This window comes from Salvelinus fontinalis, chromosome 21, assembly GCF_029448725.1.
Source record: "Salvelinus fontinalis isolate EN_2023a chromosome 21, ASM2944872v1, whole genome shotgun sequence".
Lineage (NCBI taxonomy): Eukaryota > Metazoa > Chordata > Actinopteri > Salmoniformes > Salmonidae > Salvelinus > Salvelinus fontinalis.
The window spans coordinates 16,827,821-16,848,265 of NC_074685.1; the positions used below are offsets into that span (position 1 = coordinate 16,827,821).

Sequence of the window (20,445 nt, forward strand, 5' to 3'; positions counted from 1 at the left end):
GTGTTGTTTGGCTCCTGCTCCATTTGATTCACAGCTTACTGCGCTAACCACTACAGCCTTCCCCCAGGGCCAGGCCTGCCTCTCAGACACACTTTAACAGCCATTAGTGAGCTGCCGCTACACAACTGCTACCTGAGTGTATTGCGCGCGCGTGTGTAGGCCTGCTTGAGTGTATTGTTGTATCATAACCTTTGCTGTCTTGCTTCAGTGCACTATTAATATATACAGTGGCGTCTGGAATTATTGAAACCCTTGATAAAGATGAGCAAAAATGACTGTTTAAAATATATAATTGAACTACTGAGCTATATTGTATGCTAACATTTTTGGGGAAATTATATAATTTTATTCTAATACAACTGCTCACAATTGCTCTTGATTTTGTGGCCAATTAACCACATCTTTGTGGTTGGGATTATTGTCTTGCTGGAAGATCCACTTGCGGGCAAGTTTCAGCCTCCTGGCAGAGGCAACCAGGTTTTCAACGGTATTACTCGGTACAAGGATATTTTAACCAAAAACCTGGTTCTCTGCCAGGAGCTTGGCCACAAATTGGATCTTCCAGCAAGATAATAACCCCAAGCACACATCAAAATTCACAAATAAATGGTTAATTGGCCGTGGCAATGGTTAATTTGGCAATGGCAATCTCAGTGTCAGGACTTGAAACCCATTGAAAACCTGTGGTTTGAATTGAGGCCAGTCCATAAGCGCAGACAAAGGATATCAAGGATTCTGTATGGATGAATGGTCTCGCGGTCTGAGGCACTACATTGCAATGCTAGAGGCGTCAGTACAGACCATGGTTAGATTCCAGGCTGTATCACAACTGGCCGTGATTGGGAGTCCCATAGAGCGGTGCACAATTGGCTCAGCGTCATCCGGGTTAGGGTTTGGCCGGGGTAGGCCGTCATTGTAAATAAGAATTTGTTCTTAACTGACTTACCTAGTTAAATAAACATTTTATAAAAAATAAAAGAACCCTCCTAATGTGTTCTCCAACTCATAAAACATTTCAGAAAAAGGCTCAGTGCCGTTATCCTCACAAGGTGATGTATTGAAAACAGGGGTGTCAATAACTTTCACCCCTACCTAAAATATTAATTGTTGGACAAATCTCTTTCTCTGAGCAATTGTATTATTATAAAATAATAACATTTCTCCATTTGCTGAAGCATACATATAGCTCATTATTTAAATGTTTTATTTTAAAGTCATTTTTGTTCATCTTTATCAAGGGTGTCAATAATTTCAGACCCCACTGTATGCCAGTGTGCTGCCAGTGACATTCTACAGTGGCTGTCTATAAACTGAGAGCTACACAGACAGAGCCAATGTCAGATAAGGTAGATACACAGCACAATGTCCAGATAACTCTCAGTAAATCCCTGATCGCATCCAGAGAAATCCTTCCTTCCATTACAGCTCTGTGAGCCTCACAGCAATTTCTATGTCCAGGCTGCAAAGCCACTCGTCCATGCAGGGAAGTGGACTTCTCCACGGACCTTTACGCTTAACCAATCCCTAGACCAGCCAAGGGCCGTCCACTAGAACACCAGCCTTCCATTTGGAGAGATTAGGCCCCTTTGTTCAGTGGAGCAAGCGAGTGACAAGAAAAAGAAAGACAGAAAGAGAAAGAGAGAGAGAAAGAGCAAGGGGGTTGGGGGTGGGATGGAGTAGACAGTGGATAGGTGAGAGACACCACTTCCATTCTACTGTAAGTAAGCTTGAGATCCAGACATGAACACCAAGCCTTGAGTGTGTCTGCTGATTTTTCTGGGAAAGAAAATGTAATTGCGTGTGCTCCAAAACGATACTCCTGCTGAGTTTACAGATTTCATCTCACACAAACACAGTGTTGTCTAATCCATGCATGCGCCAATAGATTCACTATCCCCGGGTCATCTAGCAAAGTCGAGCAAAGTTTATAACACAAGAAAAGAGTCTGGCTTGGCTTCAATCTGAGGTATATTTTTTGTTGTTGCTGTTTCTACTTTGAAGTTTAGATTAACAGAGTACTTGTGGATCAAGCCACGTATTGGATGATCTGAGTTTGTGTGTCAAATGGCCACACAGAGATGATAAAAAGAGTTGCTCTAAAATACTGGTCGCATTTAGAATAATTAACGTCAGCTGTCGGAGCTATCTGTTGATAGCAGAGCAGAGTTAGATGTGTTAGGAGAATAACGATTTGACTACTGGCTCCCTTGGTGAAATGACAGAACAGAACATTGAAGTTTGACTACCCAAGGAGACGGTTTGAAGTTTGAACTTCTATAACTGTCTGTCTTAGTGGCTCTGAGAGATGTGGTATGGCGTGTGTGTTAAAATACACACTGAGGTGTCGTAACACAGTTGACAGGTTCTAGCTCGCTCTCCCAAAAAAGAAATGTCTTTTGTGAACTAACACTCACACTTGACTTTTTCCCCCCTTACTTGCACTGATAGCTACTTTGAGGAAAATGTACTTACTATGACTGTGATATATGGCTGTCCCATCTAGCTATCTTTGGATGAATGCACTAACTGTGAGTCGCTCTGGAGAGCGTCTGCTAAATGACTAAAATGTCAAATGTAAGAGTCAGTCATCTAATATTTAACATGTACTCTTCATGCCTGCAAAAAGGACAAGGAGCCTCCAATTTACAGTTACAGTTTACATTTAGCAGTTTATGACTTATGACACACACACACACACATGCACAGGTACTAAGGATGTAACACAGGCAATAAGGATGTAACCCAGGCACTAAGGCTGTAACACAGGCACTAAGGATGTAACACAGGCACTAGGGATGTAACACAGGCACTAGGGATGTAACGCAGGTACTAAGGATGCAACGCAGGCACTAGGGATGCAACGCATGCACTAGGGATGTAACACAGGCACTAGGGATGCAACGCAGGCACTGGGATGCAACGCAGGTACTAGGGATGTAACACAGGCACTAGGGATGCAACGCAGGTAGTAGGGATGTAACGCAGCTAGTAGGGATGCAACGCAGGCACTAGGGATGCAACGCAGGTAGTAGGGATGCAACGCAGGTAGTAGGGATGCAACGCAGGCACTAGGGATGCAACGCAGGTAGTAGGGATGTAACGCAGGTAGTAGGGATGCAACGCAGGCACTAGGGATGCAACGCAGGCAGTAGGGATGCAACGCAGGTAGTAGGGATGCAACGCAGGTAGTAGGGATGCAACGCAGGCACTAGGGATGCAACGCAGGTAGTAGGGATGCAACACAGGTAGTAGGGATGTAACGCAGGCACTAGGGATGCAACGCAGGTAGTAGGGATGCAACGCAGGCACTAGGGATGCAACGCAGGCACTAGGGATGCAACGCAGGCACTAGGGATGCAACGCAGGTAGTAGGGATGCAACGCAGGCACTAGGGATGCAACGCAGGTGGTAGGGATGCAACGCAGGCACTAGGGATGCAACGCAGGCACTAGGGATGCAACGCAGGTAGTAGGGATGCAACGCAGGCACTAGGGATGCAACGCAGGTAGTAGGGATGCAACGCAGGCACTAGGGATGCAACGCAGGTAGTAGGGATGCAACGCAGGCACTAGGGATGTAACGCAGGCACTAGGGATGTAACGCAGGTAGTAGGGATGCAATGCAGGCACTAGGGATGCAACGCAGGCAGTAGGGATGCAACGCAGGTAGTAGAAATGCAACGCAGGCACTAGGGATGCAACGCAGGTAGTAGGGATGCAACGCAGGTAGTAGGGATGCAACGCAGGCACTAGGGATGCAACGCAGGTAGTAGGGATGCAACGCAGGCACTAGGGATGCAACGCAGGTAGTAGGGATGCAACGCAGGTAGTAGGGATGCAACGCAGGTAGTAGGGATGCAACGCAGGCACTAGGGATGCAACGCAGGTAGTAGGGATGCAACGCAGGCACTAGGGATGCAACGCAGGTAGTAGGGATGCAACGCAGGTAGTAGGGATGCAACGCAGGCACTAGGGATGCAACCCAGGCACTAGGGATGCAACGCAGGCACTAGGGATGCAACGCAGGCACTAGGGATGCAACGCAGGTAGTAGGGATGCAACGCAGGCACTAGGGATGCAACGCAGGTAGTAGGGATGCAACGCAGGTAGTAGGGATGCAACGCAGGCACTAGGGATGCAACCCAGGCACTAGGGATGCAACGCAGGCACTAGGGATGCAACGCAGGCACTAGGGATGCAACGCAGGTAGTAGGGATGCAACGCAGGCACTAGGGATGCAACGCAGGTAGTAGGGATGCAACGCAGGGAGTAGGGATGCAACGCAGGTAGTAGGGATGTAACGCAGGTACTAGGGATGTAGCGCAGGTACTAGGGATGTAACGCAGGTACTAGGGATGTAACGCAGGTACTAGGGATGTAACGCAGGTACTAGGGATGTAACGCAGGTACTAGGGATGTAACGCAGGTACTAGGGATGCAACGCAGGTAGTAGGGATGTAACGCAGGTACTAGGGATGTAACGCAGGTACTAGGGATGTAACGCAGGTACTAGGGATGTAACGCAGGTACTAGGGATGTAACGCAGGTAGTAGGGATGTAACGCAGGTAGTAGGGATGCAACGCAGGTAGTAGGGATGTAACGCAGGTAGTAGGGATGTAACACAGGTAGTAGGGATGCAATGCAGGTAGTAGGGATGCAACGCAGGTAGTAGGGATGTAACGCTGGTAGTAGGGATGTAACGCAGGTAGTAGGGCTGTAACGCAGGTAGTAGGGATGTAACGCAGGTAGTAGGGATGCAACGCAGGTAGTAGGGATGCAACGCAGGTAGTAGGGATGCAACGCAGGTAGTAGGGATGCAACGCAGGTAGTAGGGATGTAACGCAGGTAGTAGGGATGCAACGCAGGTAGTAGGGATGCAACGCAGGTAGTAGGGATGTAACGCAGGTAGTAGGGATGTAACGCAGGTAGTAGGGATGTAACGCAGGTTGTAGGGATGTAACGCAGGTAGTAGGGATGTAACACAGGTAGTAGGGATGTAACGCAGGTAGTAGGGATGTAACGCAGGTAGTACGGATGTAACACAGGTATTAGGGATGTAACGCAGGTAGTAGGGATGTAACACAGGTAGTAGGGATGTAACGCAGGTCCTAGGGATGTAACGATGTAACTACCAAAAACACCTCTCTCATCTTCTGTGACAACTGCATCCTCTCCTTTAGTGTGGAACTTGTATGTATGTTGACAGTCATTGATCTACAAGTAATTTTGCATGCTGAACAACCACAGGCAATATCAGTAGCCGCTTCGCAATCTGACCACCTATTCCTGATCTGTCACATCTGCCCGTCAAATGTTTGTCAAATGGTTTGTGCAATATTAGGCTTTATTAGTTGAGTAACAACCAATGTAATTTGCTAGATCATTTTTATAAAATGCGCTGTTGAAAATGGTGTTTTAGGGGGCCTCCCGGGTGGCGCAGTGGTCTAGAGCACTGCATCGCAGTGCTAACTGCGCCACCAGAGTCTCTGGGTTCGCCCCCAGGCTCTGTCGCAGCCGGCCGCGACCGGGAGGTCCGTGGGGCGACGCACAATTGGGCTAGCGTCGTCCGGGTAAGGGAGGGTTTGGCCGGTAGGGATTTCCTTGTCTCATCGCGCTCCAGCGACTCCTGTGGCGGGCTGGGCGCAGTGCGTGCTAACCAAGGGGGCCAGGTGCACGGTGTTTCCTTCGACACATTGGTGCGGCTGGCTTCCGGGTTGGAGGCGCGCTGTGTTAAAGAAGCAGTGCGGCTTGGTTGGGTTGTGCTTCGGAGGACGCATGACTTTCGACCTTCGTCTCTCCCGAGCCCGTACGGGAGTTGTAGCGATGAGACAAGATAGTAATTACTAGCGATTGGATACCACGAAAATTGGGGGGAAAAGGGGATAAAAAAAAAGAAAATAAAAAATAAAAAAAAGAGAGAAAAAAGAAAAAAAAGAAAATGTTGTTTTACCGGAATAAAATTAGCCTCAGCTAACACCGGAGAGACACAACTCATCTGGCTATAGGTAGGCTTACATGCTGATCGGGGATTACATTCGATTTTATTTAGATTGTTTAGGTTCACCATCAGCAATAGTTTTGGTAGTTTTGCTTGCAAAAAGCAAACATTGCCCCCCCAAACCGATAGTGGAGTGATAGATAACCAGTTTCCCTTATGGCTCAGCACAGTTGCCTACATATACCATAGACATACAGCGCCTTCAGAAAGTATTCATACCCCTTGACTTATTCCACATTTTGTTGTGTTACAGCCTGAATTCAAAATGGATTCAATATATATTTTTTCTCACCCATCTACACACAATACCCCATAATGACAATGTGAATTTGTTTTGCAAATGTAATGAAAATTAAATACATGAATATCTAATTTACATAAGTATTCACACCCCTGAATCAATACATGTTAAAATCACCATTGGCAGCAATTACAGCTGTGAGTCTTTCTGGGTAAGTCTAAGATGTTTGCACACCTGAATTGTACAATATTTACGCATTATTCTTTTCAAAATTCTTCAAGCTCTGCAAAGTTGGTTGTTGATCATCAGCCATTTTCAAGTATTGCCATAGAGTTTTAAGTCAAAACTGTAACTAGGCCACTCAGGAACATTCAATGTCATCTTGGTAAGCAACTCCAGTGTATTTTGGCCTAGTGTTTAATGTTATTGTCCGACTGAAAGGTGAATTTGTCTACCAGTGTCTGTTAGAAAGCAGACTGAACCAGGATTTTGCCTGTGCTTATCTCTATTCCTTTTCTTTTTATAATGAAAAACTCCCCAGGCCTTAACAATTACAAGCATACCCATAACATGATGCAACTACCACTATGCTTGAAAATATGGAGAGTGGTACTCAGTAATGTGTTATATTGGATTTGTCCCAAACATAACACTTTGTATTTGCGACAAAATATGAATTGCAGGGGGCCAGTGGAGTGGTCTAGGGCACTGCATCGCAGTGCTAGCTGCGCCACCAGAGTCTCTGGGTTCGCGCCCAGGCTCTGTCGCAGCCGGCCGCGACCGGGAGGTCCGTGGGGCGACGCACAATTGGCATAGCGTCGTCCGGGTTAGGGAGGGTTTGGCCGGTAGGGATGTCCTTGTCTCATCGCGCTCCAGCGACTCCTGTGGCGGGCCGGGCGCAGTGCGCGCTAACCGAGGGGGGCGGGTGCACGGTGTTTCCTCCGACACATTGGTGCGGCTGGCTTCCGGGTTGGAGGCGCGCTGTGTTAAGAAGCAGTGCGGCTTGGCTGGGTTGTGCTTCGGAGGACGCATGGCTTTCGACCTTCGTCTCTCCCGAGCCCGTACGGGAGTTGTAGCGATGAGACAAGATAGTAATTACTAGCGATTGGATACCACGAAAATTGGGGAGAAAAGGGGATAAAAAAAAAAAAATCAATATGAATTGCATTGACATATTTTTTGCAGTATTACTTTAGTGCCTTATTGCAAACAGGATGCATGTTTTGGAATATTTTTTGTTCTGTACACTGTCAATTAGGTTAGTATTGTGGAGTAACTACAATGTTGTTTATCCATTCTCAATTTTCTTCTATCACAGCCATTAACTTCTCTAGGGTAGGGGGCAGCATTTTCACGTTTGGATGAAAAGCATACCCAAATTCAACTGCCAGTTACTCATCCCCAGGAGATAAGATATGCATATTATTAGTAGATTTGGATAGAAAACACTCTGAAGTTTCTAAAACGGTTTGACTCATGTCTGTGAGTATAACAGAACTTATTTAGCAGGCGAAACCCCGAGGACAAACGATTCAGATTTTTTTTTTTGAGGTCACTGTCTTTTCAATGAGCTTTCATTGGGAAACCAGATTTCTAAGCGAATTGCTTGCAGTTCCTACGGCTTCCAGTAGATGTCAACAGTCCTGAGAAATAGGTTGAGGTTATTCCTTTGTGTAATGAAGAAATACGGCCATCTTGAAGTCGAGGGACTCCAGGTGTCCTGGACATGCGCTTCAATCAAACAGAAGGCATGCTACATTTAGTTTTAATCCTGTATTGAACACATATCACCCGTCTTCAATTTTATCGATTATTAACGTAAAAAATACCTGAAGTTGTATTACAAAAGTAGTTTGACATTTTTTGGCAAAGTTTACAGGTAACCTTTGAGATATTTTGTCGTCACGTTTGAGCAAGTTGGAACCTGTGTTTTTCTGGATCAAATAAATGGACATTTTGGATATATATCGATGGAATTAATCGAACAAAAGGACCATTTGTGATGTTTATGGGACATATTGGAGTGCCAACAACAGAAGCTCGTCAAAGGTAAGGCATGAATTATATTTTTATTTCTGCGTTTTGTGTCGTGCCTGCAGGGTTGAAATGTTCTCTCTCTTTTGTTTACAATGGTGCTATGCTCAGATAATAGCATCGTACGCTTTCGCTGAAAAGCCTATTTGAATTCTGACATGTTGGCTGGATTCACAACCAGTGTAGCTTTAATTTGGTATCTTTCATGTGTGATTTAATGAAAGTTTGATTTTATAGTAATTTTCATAGTAATTCATTTTAATTTGGCGCTCTGCATTTTCTCAGGCTTTTTGCCAAGTGATACAGTAGCGTCTTGCCTAAACTCAGATTTTTGGATATAAATATGAACGTTACCGAACAAAAAATACATGTATTGTGTAACATTAAGTCCTATGAGTGTCATCTGATGAAGATTATCAAAGGTTAGTGATTCATTTTATCTCTATTTCTGCTTTTTGTTACTGCTCTCTTTTGCTGGAAAAATGTCTGTCTCTTTCTGTGACTTGGCTCATACCTAACATAATCGTTTGGTGTGCTTTCGTCGTAAAACCTTTTTGAAATCGGACACTTTGGCTGGATTTACAACAAGTGTAGCTTTAAAATGGTGTAAAATACTTGTATGTTTGAGGAATTTAAATTATGGGATTTCTGTTGTTTTGAATTTGGCGCCCTGCAGTTTCACCTGCTGCCTAAAATATAATTTTTCCTCCTGGGGACCGGCAAAATGTCCCCACTTGTATGAATCTTCCTTGTTTTACTATCCTTGTGAGTACCCACAAGGATAGTTAAACAAAAACACACACACACACACAAGTCAGCTCAGATAGATCCAGCTCAGAGAGGCCCAGCTCATGAGCTCCATCAGCAGCAGATTTTAATTTAGATTGTAGAATGGATGCATTTATGCAACAAATGTTATTGCATCGAACCGAATCGCATCGATTCTTTCTTCTAATCAAACCAAATTGCGCTGAATAGTTTCAAACTAAAACGTACTGTTCCTGTATCGTATCGGAGCCCATGTATCTTGATACGAATCGAAACGGGAAAGATGCACATCCCTAGAAGGTATACACATATATACACACACATCAGAGACATGAAGGAGCCAGATGGGAAGGTAACTGGACAAAAGCAGACACCAGACAATACAGATTTAGAGACGGCAGGAGCTCGATTGTAACTGTGTGGAACATAATTGCCACATGGTGAGGCAATAATATTTTAAGGATTGGACTTAAGCTTGGGAACAGTCAATAAACTGCATTTTAACCCTTGTTTTATCACTCCAAATGAAATGATAGACTATGGGGAGATTGGGATGAAAAACAGTGTTTCTGAGTGTGTATGTATATTTTTGTGTGTATGTGTGTATGAATGGGAATGTATGAGTATCTGCAAGCATGTGAATGTACAGTATATGTGTTTGCGTGGGTAGGTGCATAAAAGTGTATGCATTCATGTCTATGTGTTTCTATGTCACATCAGTGTGTGTCCCACCTGTGCCCTCGTCGGTGTGTTCCTGAGACTGGTGCTGGCTCTGGTGGACCCACTCTCCATTGCACTTGAAGAAGATCTGCAGGGCTGGCCTGGCCCGGCACTTGAGCTTGATGGGGTTGCTCTTGACGATATAGGCATCATCGGGCTCCTGGAGGAAGTGGGGGAGGGTCCCTGATGTACCATGCTGCAGAGCATCACTCCTGGAACCTGGAGACAAGGACCATGACATTAGACTAGAGTATAGACTAGATAGAGTAGTGTAGAGTACAGTATAATAGAGTAGAGTACAGTAGAATATAATAGAGTAGAGGGGAGTAGGTTAGTGTAAAGTAGAGTTGAGTAAAGTAGGTTAGGGTGAAGTAGACTAGAGTAGGTTAGAGTAAAGTAGAATATTAGTAACGTTCCACAAATATCGATAATACCCCAAACACCTCAAAAGTGTCTCAAAGGTACATCCATAACAAAACATCTTCAACAATGTCTAATGAATCAGGAAAGTGTGAGAGATGATGACACCCAACTCAGCCTCACATTCCCATAGAAAACACTCCCACAATAGACGCTGCTCAACCACCTCAACATGATGACAGTCTACACCTCATTGACACTCTTTGATCTTTCAAAAGGCAAGCCCTTCACAATCCACTCATTTCAGAGAGCGATTTGGTAACAATAATTAACTGCAATAATTTCTATGTCTGACTCAAACAGTAATCAGGTGTGTGTGTATGTACAGTGTGTGTGTGTGTGTGTGTGTGTGTGTGTGTAATGTATGTGAAGCAGGTGTAATTATACTCTGACTAATCTCCCACTTAGCTTTCCTCCTGTAACCTCTCATGTACTGTATGTGTGAGATAGAGTTCTGCATCGGGTTGGATACCCACGGTTCCCGCGGGTGAGCCGCAAAAAACTCAGCTGGTGGGTGAAATTAAAACATTCGGCTCGCAGTTCAGAACAATTACATTGCGGGTCAGAAACATTTTAAATCAAGATAATAATACATTTTGTTGTGTTGCATTGTGTTGTGAATTCCATTCTGTGAGCGGCGAGGCAGACAAAAGGTTACCAGCAATGCACGTATTGAGAGTGTGTGGAGCAGGGAACCTTCTAGGGCAGTGACGGTCATGGAATTTTGGATGACGGTAATTGGCCAGCCAAATGAAAGCTGTCACTGTAATAAGTGTTCCAATTTCTGCTTGTGCTGTCATAGAAATAGATTGAATAGAACAGTCGTCCCCATTCAAGTCAATGATGGCATAATGGGTGGACTGGCGGCCATCGCGAGCGTACCCATAGGAGCAAAGCAGGTAGTAAAATATGCGCTAAAATATGTACTGTGATTTGTTGATTCAACTCAATAGACATCACAAAAAATACATTCCATTGCATGAGCCACATTCTCTGGTCTGATGAAACCAAGATTGAACTCTTTGGCCTGAATGCCAAGCGCCACGTCTGGAGGAAACCTGGCACCATCCCAACGATGAAGCATGGTGGTGGCAGCATTATGCTGTGGAGAAGTTTTTCAGCGGCAGGGACTGGGAGACTAGTCAGGATCGAGGGAAAGATGAACGGAGCAAAGTACAGAGAGATCATTGAAGAAAACATGCTCCAGAGTGCTCAGAACTTTAGACTAGGGTGAAGGTTCACCTTCCAACAGGACAACGACCCTAAGCACACAGCAATGCAGGTGTGGCTTCGGGACAAGTCTCTGAATGTCCTTGCATGGCCAGAGCCTGGAATTGGACCCAATCGAACATCTCCGGAGAGACCTGAAAATAGCTGTGCAGCGACGCTCCCCATCCAACCTGACAGAGCTTGAGAGGATCTGCAGAGAAGAATGGGAGAAACTCCCCAAATACAGGTGTGCCAAGCTTGTAGCGTCATACCCAAGAAGACTCGAGGCTGTAATCACTGCCAAAGGTGCTTCAGCAAAGTACTGAGTAAAGGACCTGAATAACTATGCAAGAATTTCTAAAACCTGTTTTTGCTTTGTCATTATGTATTGTGTGTAGATTGATGAGGAAAAAATCTATTTAGCCCATTTTAGAATAAGGCGTAACAAAATGTGGAAAAAGTCAAGGGGTCTGAATACTTTCCGAATGCACTGTTTGTATGATCGAGGGGTATGTCTCTTTATAAGTAGCGGGGTGCATTCTCCAGCTCCAGGATTATAGCTAGCCGAGTTTCCCTCCAACATCTAATCCATCTCCTCCCTACAGAAGCTCTCCTGCAGGAGGAAGACTCCTGATTGACAGGAATAGATAAAATGACTGTGTATGTGATGGACTGGCTGTGTGTGTGTGTGCTGCATGTATGTGTGCGTGTGTGTATTTGCTGTTCTAATTTGTGTGTGTGCGTTTGATATTCTGACTGTGTGTGATGTTCTGGCTGTGAAAATCACAGCTCTCACTGGCATCTACCTCTCTCTTCCCCATAGTGCTACGCTCTTTCTCTCTCCCTGGTTCATGGAACTGAACAAAGAGACATCCTTTTCATTTAGAAATGACTACCTCGGGCTACTGTAGCTACTTGCTCTTTTCTGGAGCGCTCCATTTTGTTGGTGTGTGGCGAGGTGACATGCATTATTTGTGTTTGAATAGCAACAAAACACAGATGCCAGCACACATCCACACACTGACAGAGAGATATACAGAAACACAGATGTACGCTGCACACAATTGCACACACGGACAGACGGATGCGTGTATACGTCTCAGTACCAAGCCATTGTGCTGTTGCTCTGCTACCTTACAATCCTGTTACAGCTGCTATTCTCCTGTCATTTGCTAGCTAGAGCATCACTTGGTAAGAATAAGTACTTATTCTTGGGATTGTGTAATCTGATCCTAGATCTGTGGTAAGGGTCAGTGTCTGAAAGACGGGCTAGTTGGCAAGGTTTTGGCCCTTTAACTGCTAATGTTATGGCTCTCCCATCCGCCATACTGACAGTGATTATCTAGGGTCATCTGATTCATGTGGCCAGTATGTGTGTGTGTGTGAGGGCTAAGAGAGAAGACAATCCACCTCGTCGTTGACAGGATAGACCGCCGCTACGCTGTTTCCACGGTGATCTACGACCGATAGGCCATCCCGGCAACAACGCACAGGGTTCGCAGAGATTCATCTCAGCGTGAGGGGAAAACAAGATGTCACTGGGAGTCACCAGTGGCAACCCGTCATTCAGGGCAGGTGGGGCAGAGCATAAAACGTTTCCTGATTTGCATGTTATTTTGGCATTAATAAGAGTAACTTATCGGTGTGCAAACAATGTGAAAAAATTATAATTGAGTTAATAAAGCTGCATACAAACATTGTCTCTTTATTGCTTTCTTGAGTAAGGCAGCTCCGAAATGCAGGTATTTCAGCCTAGCTCTATACAGAGCGTTGGGGTTGGTAATGTTCAAGGTCATTTGCCACAGATAAAATTATGTAAAATCACATATCTACCGTAGCTTTGATTGGACTGATCATGTCAACATCATACTTTAAAAATCTTAGCTAGTAAGCTGGACAAGCAGCCATCATCATGAATCACGTTGACAATCTACTGCCAAATCCTTTTCAATTAATGTCATATAAAGAGAATGTATCGATAAAATGTATGGGTTCTCATCGCCCATTGGACATAAACATTACACAACAAAATGGACATTTCAAATTCAACAATGAGTGGTTTGATAGGAATCAGTGGCTAGCTGCAAGCGTTGCAAAGCTTAAAAGGTCAAACATTCACATGCAGAAAAGGTTGAATACATTTGCCATGCTGTCAATCCATCATGATTTCTGCCACATTCAAAACAGCTGGAAACTCGGGAACTGGGATATGTCAGACTTCAGTGAGTTTAAGACAACTGGAACTTGGAAAAAAACTAGATCCGACTGGGAAAATACTTTTTGAACAGTCATCCAACTCGGATTTCCAACTCGGAAACTCTGTTTTTAAATCGGCGACTCTCAACTAGTACAGTGTTTCCTCCTTTAAAAGTTGTGAGCTTACACCGGGGTACCCAGTGTCACGGCTTCAGTGCTCCAGACCACCACAAGGGGGAGTTAGAGCACTCATTATGCATTTGGGTCCCAAGGTTTTTATATGACCAATCGTATCGAGTGGTTCCAATGACGAATTTGACACGAGCCACCCGTCCCTTGTGACTTTCTTCAACAAAGATGGCAGACAAAATATTACGGTGGAAGCAAATGTAAGTAAGTATAACATGATAAAGAGCCAAGCAAAACATGGACAATTGAGAGGAATATGTTAGTTAATGTAGAGACAAACGATTGTGCATATTTTTTTGTCATAAAGTTAATTTACGAAAATTGCTATTTAGCAAGTTAGCTGACTAGCTAACATTAGCCAGCTAGCTAGCTGGTGTTATGACGAGTATGACATTGTAATTCGTGTTGTTTAATGTTTTAGGGACTCCTGAGAACAGCAAACCAGGCTGTCGTCTTGGAAAACAGTGGATGTAAAGAATCTAACCAGCTAAAGCATTTACTGCAAATTGAATGTACAATTGTGTAAGCTTGCCGTGCAATGCAGCTGAAGTAACATAGCTAGCTAACTATTTACTTGCTTATTGTGTAGTGGAGGATAAAAATAACTGTATGCCTATGGATGTGTAGCTAGCTACAGTATGTAGCCGATCTGTGTATGGACCCTAAAACGTTAGGTTCTGACCAAATACTCATACCAATCTAGGAACCTCAGCTATCATAGTTGTTGTATCAACTTCAAGTCTGAATGACATTAATGAAGCCTATGGATAGAGTAGAATATAATAACTTTATTGTGCCAAGGATGCAAGTCCTACATACAATGATTGTAGTTATTACCACGCATGAGATTCCCACATTGTAGCCTGTACATTGAATGTATTCACTGATCATGTACTCTTCCTTGGCAAATAAAGGTGTGGTTCAGCTATGAATCTCTGTGAGACATTCTTTTTCAGTCATATCCAATACCAGGTGTATCAAACTCCATTCTTTGAATGATGCTGTGTCTGCATGTATGTATTACAATTATACACTTCAACAGTGTTTACCACTCCTGCTCCTGGGACAGCAATGATTACACATTGTAACTATGCAATAGACTAGAAACATGATTTAAGTGAAGGCTGATTTGTAATTCATATATACAGACCAAAAATATATGCATTTCTAACTCCCTTCATCTGCATTAATCGGAGGACACGGGATAATATTTCAATGAGATACTTAATTTCAACCAGTGGAGAATGTGAAACGTTTTATTGAAGTAAGTTAATTATCCAGGTGTTATAAATACATAATACACATGCATACATAATACATAACAATTATGATAATTGTAATATTGTATTATAAATACAACTTCAATCTGTACTTCAATGCACATATGGTGTGCATTATAAAACGAGGTGGGGAGAGAGGTGTAGAAGACAGAAAAGGAAAGAGGTAAGAAAAGAGGCAGACAGCATATGATTAATGAACTATAGTGCTACCCTAATATTCTCTCAGTTCATCACAATTACAGTGCCTCTAGCGGTGTCTCCTAACCAGCCTTGGGCCCCCAGTTGGCCCGAAGGTTATCTTTAGAGAGGGTGAGGTAGCGATGACGGTACTGGCTTCCTCTCTCACATTAAAACATACCTGCAGACGAGAGACAGATGGATAGAGGGAGAGCACGATTAAGCCTTGTTCTTTTTTATTCTAACACAGTCAGTCATCATAATCATCATAATCATGAAATGCAAAACTGACCTTGGATCATTAACTCTGGGACTCTGGGACATGGCCTCCATATCTATCTATATTTCACTGTAAAGCATCTCTTTAATAATACTTTCTGTTCACCCGACCAAGTGACCTCTAACCTATGATCATGCTGTGCCCTCTGTGTCAGCCAGTTCAGATGCGGGAGGGGTTCACCAACACAGCTGATATAACCTAGAGGATTTAGGGAGAAGGGGGAGAGGGATGAAGTGAAGGAAAGAGACTGTTATTGTGTGTGTGTGGTCTCACCTGGTGTCCACACTAAGTGGCTACAGAGTACTTTATGCTGAAAAACAGACACATGAGGACAAACAATAGAAGATAATGTCATTATTAGACATAAATAGCACTTGAAGCTTGATGATGACTTGGCAGCAACAGATAGCAACAGATAGTCAAGTGAAAATGGCTGAATGTTTATGTGGTGTAAATCTGAAAATTAGCAGTTGACATCTTAAGGGTTTTTTAATTAATGCATGTGAGACAGGTTCCATGTACAAGAAGACAGGCAAAGAGAAAGAGAGAAAAAGAACACAGAACAGTTTAATTACCTCTGGTTATGGACACTTCTGCCAGCAATAAAGCTTCCAAGGCCTGTTCCTTGGACAGTGAACATCTGGCAATATCTACAGTGGGGAGAACAAGTATTTGATACACTGCCGATTTTGCAGGTTTTCCTACTTACAAAGCATGTAGAGGTCTGTAATTTTTATCATAGGTACACTTCAACTGTGAGAGACAGAATCTAAAACAAAAATCCAGAAAATCACATTGTATGATTTTTAAGTAATTAATTTGCATTTTATTGCATGACATAAGTATTTGATCACCCACCAACCAGTAAGAATTCCGGCTCTCACAGACCTGTTAGTTTTTCTTTAAGAGGCCCTCCCTTTCTCCACTCATTACCTGTATTAACTGCACCTGTTTGAACTCATTACCTGTATAAAAGACACCTGTCCACACACTCAATCAAACAGACTCCAACCTCTCCACAATGGCCAAGATCAGAGAGATGTGTAAGGACATCAGGGATACAATTGTAGACCTGCACAAGGATGGGATGGGCTACAGGAAAATAAATTTGCGACCCTTTGATCAGTTTGCACTCTGAAAGTAAAGAAAATAGCTTATTTTTTGTAGATATGAAAACAATAACTGAGATATGACCGTTCAATCTAAAGAAGCAGATTTTTCAGGATACGTCAACACAGAACAGAAAGCTTAACACCAGACTGGTATTGTGGTTGTTCATTAGGTGATGGGAAAAATGCAATATGTATACACATAATATACTTACCTTCCTTGAAAATCCATCTATACCGCCAAAGATGACAATGCTGTATCTTGAAAAAAAGCATTGGAATTAAAATTGAAATGTTTAACCTATTACCTATTAACCTGCTTCCTTATTTATGTATTACCTGTTGATGAACAACTCTAATTTCATACATCATTGAAAATTTGTATATGAATAAGTAAGAATAAAAAAGTTAAATAACTTCTTAGATTTGATGGAGACATTATACATCTTAGTACCTTATCAATTTATGATTTGTATCAATGTGGACGAGAGACAGGGAGTAGGAACAGAGTATTTTTGCTGAGCAATGCAATGAAGATGGATCATTCTGGCAATGATACCTGCACCATCTACACGCTGCAAAGACTCCCTAACTCTTCACCATTGTACATAATGAATGATTGCTCTGAGACTTCCTTTGACCATTCTAAAGCCAGCATGGGGCATCCTTGCCTTAATGGCGCTGACTTTCTGGTCTAACTCTTCATCTGACATATCAGAATAGCATTCCCTGACAGACATCTTGTATTCTTTCATCCTTCTGTAAAAAAAGCTAACCGTTACACTGTCATGAAATATGATTATATATAGACTATGAAACAAATAGGACATGGCCTGATTATGAGTTGCCATGAAAGAAAGTTAGATTAATTAAACTGAAAATGGCGAGAACAGGCGTTCGTAGCTAAATGCTTTTGGTTAGCTTGAATATAAAAATTGCATGATTTATCATTCTACGGTATGTATGTATGTAATATAGTATAATGTTACGAACCGACACTGAATCGTGGGAGCTAACTACTAGCTATGAAAAAGTTGGACAGAAGAACGCCCAGTGCTGCTTACCTGAGATGCCATCATCACACAGTCCTTCTTCGTAGGTGTCCACTATGACTTCCTTTGTCGGAAAAAAGTTGCTTTCAGAACAATTATTTTTGATTGAAAATAAAAAGGTTCGCTCTTTACAAAAAGACACAAATATACCTCCATAGCATATAACAATTTGCCTGTGAATAACCAGACCTTCATACAAACTTGCTCTGCAGATTTCTTGACACACAACCAAAGATGCTGCCATATCCTGCCAGCACACCCACAAGCGAGCCACTCAGGCACAGAATGACGCGTGGAAGAGGGCGAGGAACACGATGGCAGTAACAACAATTTGCTGCAAGTTGGGGGGGGGGGATAATATTATTAGTCTAATAGCCGAGCTAGGTGTAAAAAAACAACTACTCCAGATTGAATTTAAGAACACACCCAAAGTCGAAAAATGTCTAACTAGTCATTTGTTATGCTAACTAGCTTGCAAGAGGTTGCATACAGTAGCAACAGCATCAACTACTGGTAGAGAAGTAGAGAAGGCAAAGAGTAGTACGCTAAACTGAAAATTCGGTTACACTACAATTAGGGTGTGGAAATGTTATGCCCCTTAAATATCATTTAGAATCCTCCAATCCACTTATGCTGTAGCCTATTCCCGACCATCACGTTGTATAGCGCGTATTTGGACACGCCTACTCATTCCAGGATTTTGCTTTATTTTGACTATTTTCTACATTGTAAAATAACAGTGAAGACATCACAACTATGAAATAACACATGGAATCAGAACAAATTCTTATTTACAAGGACAGCCTACTCCTTCCCCCCCATCGGGGAATTGAACCCCGGTCTCCTGTGTACCCTGCCCCCATAACACAGGGAGTCTTTAGGTAAATAGCCCAGTACTGTGCTGCAGACCATCACGTTGTACAGTGCCATATTTTCTGTTCCATCCTAACGGAAACCCATAGGGTTTTTTGTTTTTCTTGGAATAGAAACACTATAATATTAATCAAATGAATTAAGCAAGTACCAGTCAAAAGTTTGGACACACCTACTCATTCCAGGATTTTTCTTTATTTTTACTATTTTCTACAATGTAGAATAATAGTGAAGACGTCACAACTATGAAATAACACATAGGGAATCAGTTAAGAACAAATTCTTATTTACAAGGACAGCCTACCCCTTCCTTCCCGTTGGGGAATCGAACCCCGGTCTCCCGCGTGCCCTCCCCGTCTCTGGTAATGCCAATATGGAAGACAATCGAATGCTTCTCAAAGATGCCCTCTGGTGGTCAAACTAACACTAACTTGCATTACCAGAATTATTTTTTACTCACACACCCACAACCCATTTAAAACCTCTGGGTTCGTGGGTGTATAAGAAAAATATAATATAATAATAATAATACAAAAAAATATATATACTCCAGTCAAATTTAAATGACTAAACAATTAAAAGCAGGTAGAGTGATTAAATAACTTAATCTCTGAAAATGTTTTCTTCAATCACTGTATTTTCAATATGTGACTCGTTTCAGGAACTACTTCACAGGAGAGGCATTTAGATGCTTTCTGGAACATGTGAACTTTCATGTGCCGTAATAAACTTGTATGCCATTTGTAAATAATTTTTAAAATACGAGCCTAGTTAGTTTATCCATGGAAAAAGATAGGAACCTTTCTGCTAGCTATGATTAGTTGAGATAATGGATGGGTTGGACATGCCGAGAGATGAGTTCGGATTGGTCTGCCATGTAGAATGCTTCTGTCTATAACATGAACTGCTCAGAATGTGAAAAGAATCCTTTCTACCACAGCTGTTTTTAAAGATATTATGAAGAACAAAAGTGTTGCCTCTGAGGAGTCTTCTGATGTCAGTGATGGGGAAGAAACGGTGATCAACTGTGTTGAAGAAGAAGCTGACCGAGTTTCAAAATCACTGGAATGGCCGGTGGAAGCAGAGTATGATAGGTAAGGAGATGGAGAAAATTCTGGCGTTTGATTGCAAATATGCTGAGGGAGTCGAAAAGAGAACACAAAAGGCTGTTGTATAAAACATCTATCTCCGGATTACATCTTCAAACTAAGGGTAACCAGGCGCAGTGGTCTAAGGCACTGCATCGCAGTGCTTGAGGTGTCACTACAGCCCCGGGTTTGATGCCAGGCTGTGTCACAGCTGGCCGTGACCGGGAGACCCATGAGGCGGTGCACAATTGGCCCAGTGTCGTCCGGGTTAGGGTAAGGTTTTGGCAGGCCGGGATTTCCCTGTCCCATTGTGGTCTAGCGACTCCTTGTGGCGGGCCGGGCGCCTGCAAGCTGACTTCGGTCATCAGTTGGACAGTGTTTCCTCCAACACACTGCTTGGCATGGTCATGTTTCAGAGTACGCATGACCTTTGCCTCGCCCGTAGGGGAGTTGCAGCAATGAGACAAGACTAACTACCAACTGGGGAGAAAAAAAAGGTACACTACAAGTATACAAACATAAAAAATGAAGGGCAACCATGGCATCCTTGACGTATACGGGTAAGAGTCTAGCTAGCTACATTTTCAGATATATTTTACGTTTCAAATTTAGTCAGGAAGTCATTTTCGTTGCAAGTTAAAGCGTACTGTTAGCTAGCTAACTAATGTTAGCTGGTTGGTTGGCTCACTAGCTAACTCGCTAGCTAATGTTATGGATATGATCTGTGTAGTAATATTATTCCTATCTCAGCAAGCCATTTGCATGGCTAGTTATAGCCTGATGTTAGCTAGCTAACATTGAACCTAATTGG

The 20,445-nt window shown here is 43.0% G+C and overlaps 1 protein-coding gene across 2 annotated transcripts in view; it reads right to left on the bottom strand.

Annotated features, from left to right (window-relative positions):
• Positions 1-20,445, bottom strand: part of LOC129818339 (netrin receptor UNC5D-like) — a 298,807-nt gene that overhangs the window by 73,203 nt on the left and 205,159 nt on the right. For both annotated transcript variants that reach the window (XM_055874134.1, XM_055874133.1), the window contains exon 2: positions 9,774-9,980. In XM_055874134.1, coding sequence (XP_055730109.1) covers positions 9,774-9,980 — 207 coding nt within the window. The remainder of the gene's footprint in view (positions 1-9,773; positions 9,981-20,445) is intronic.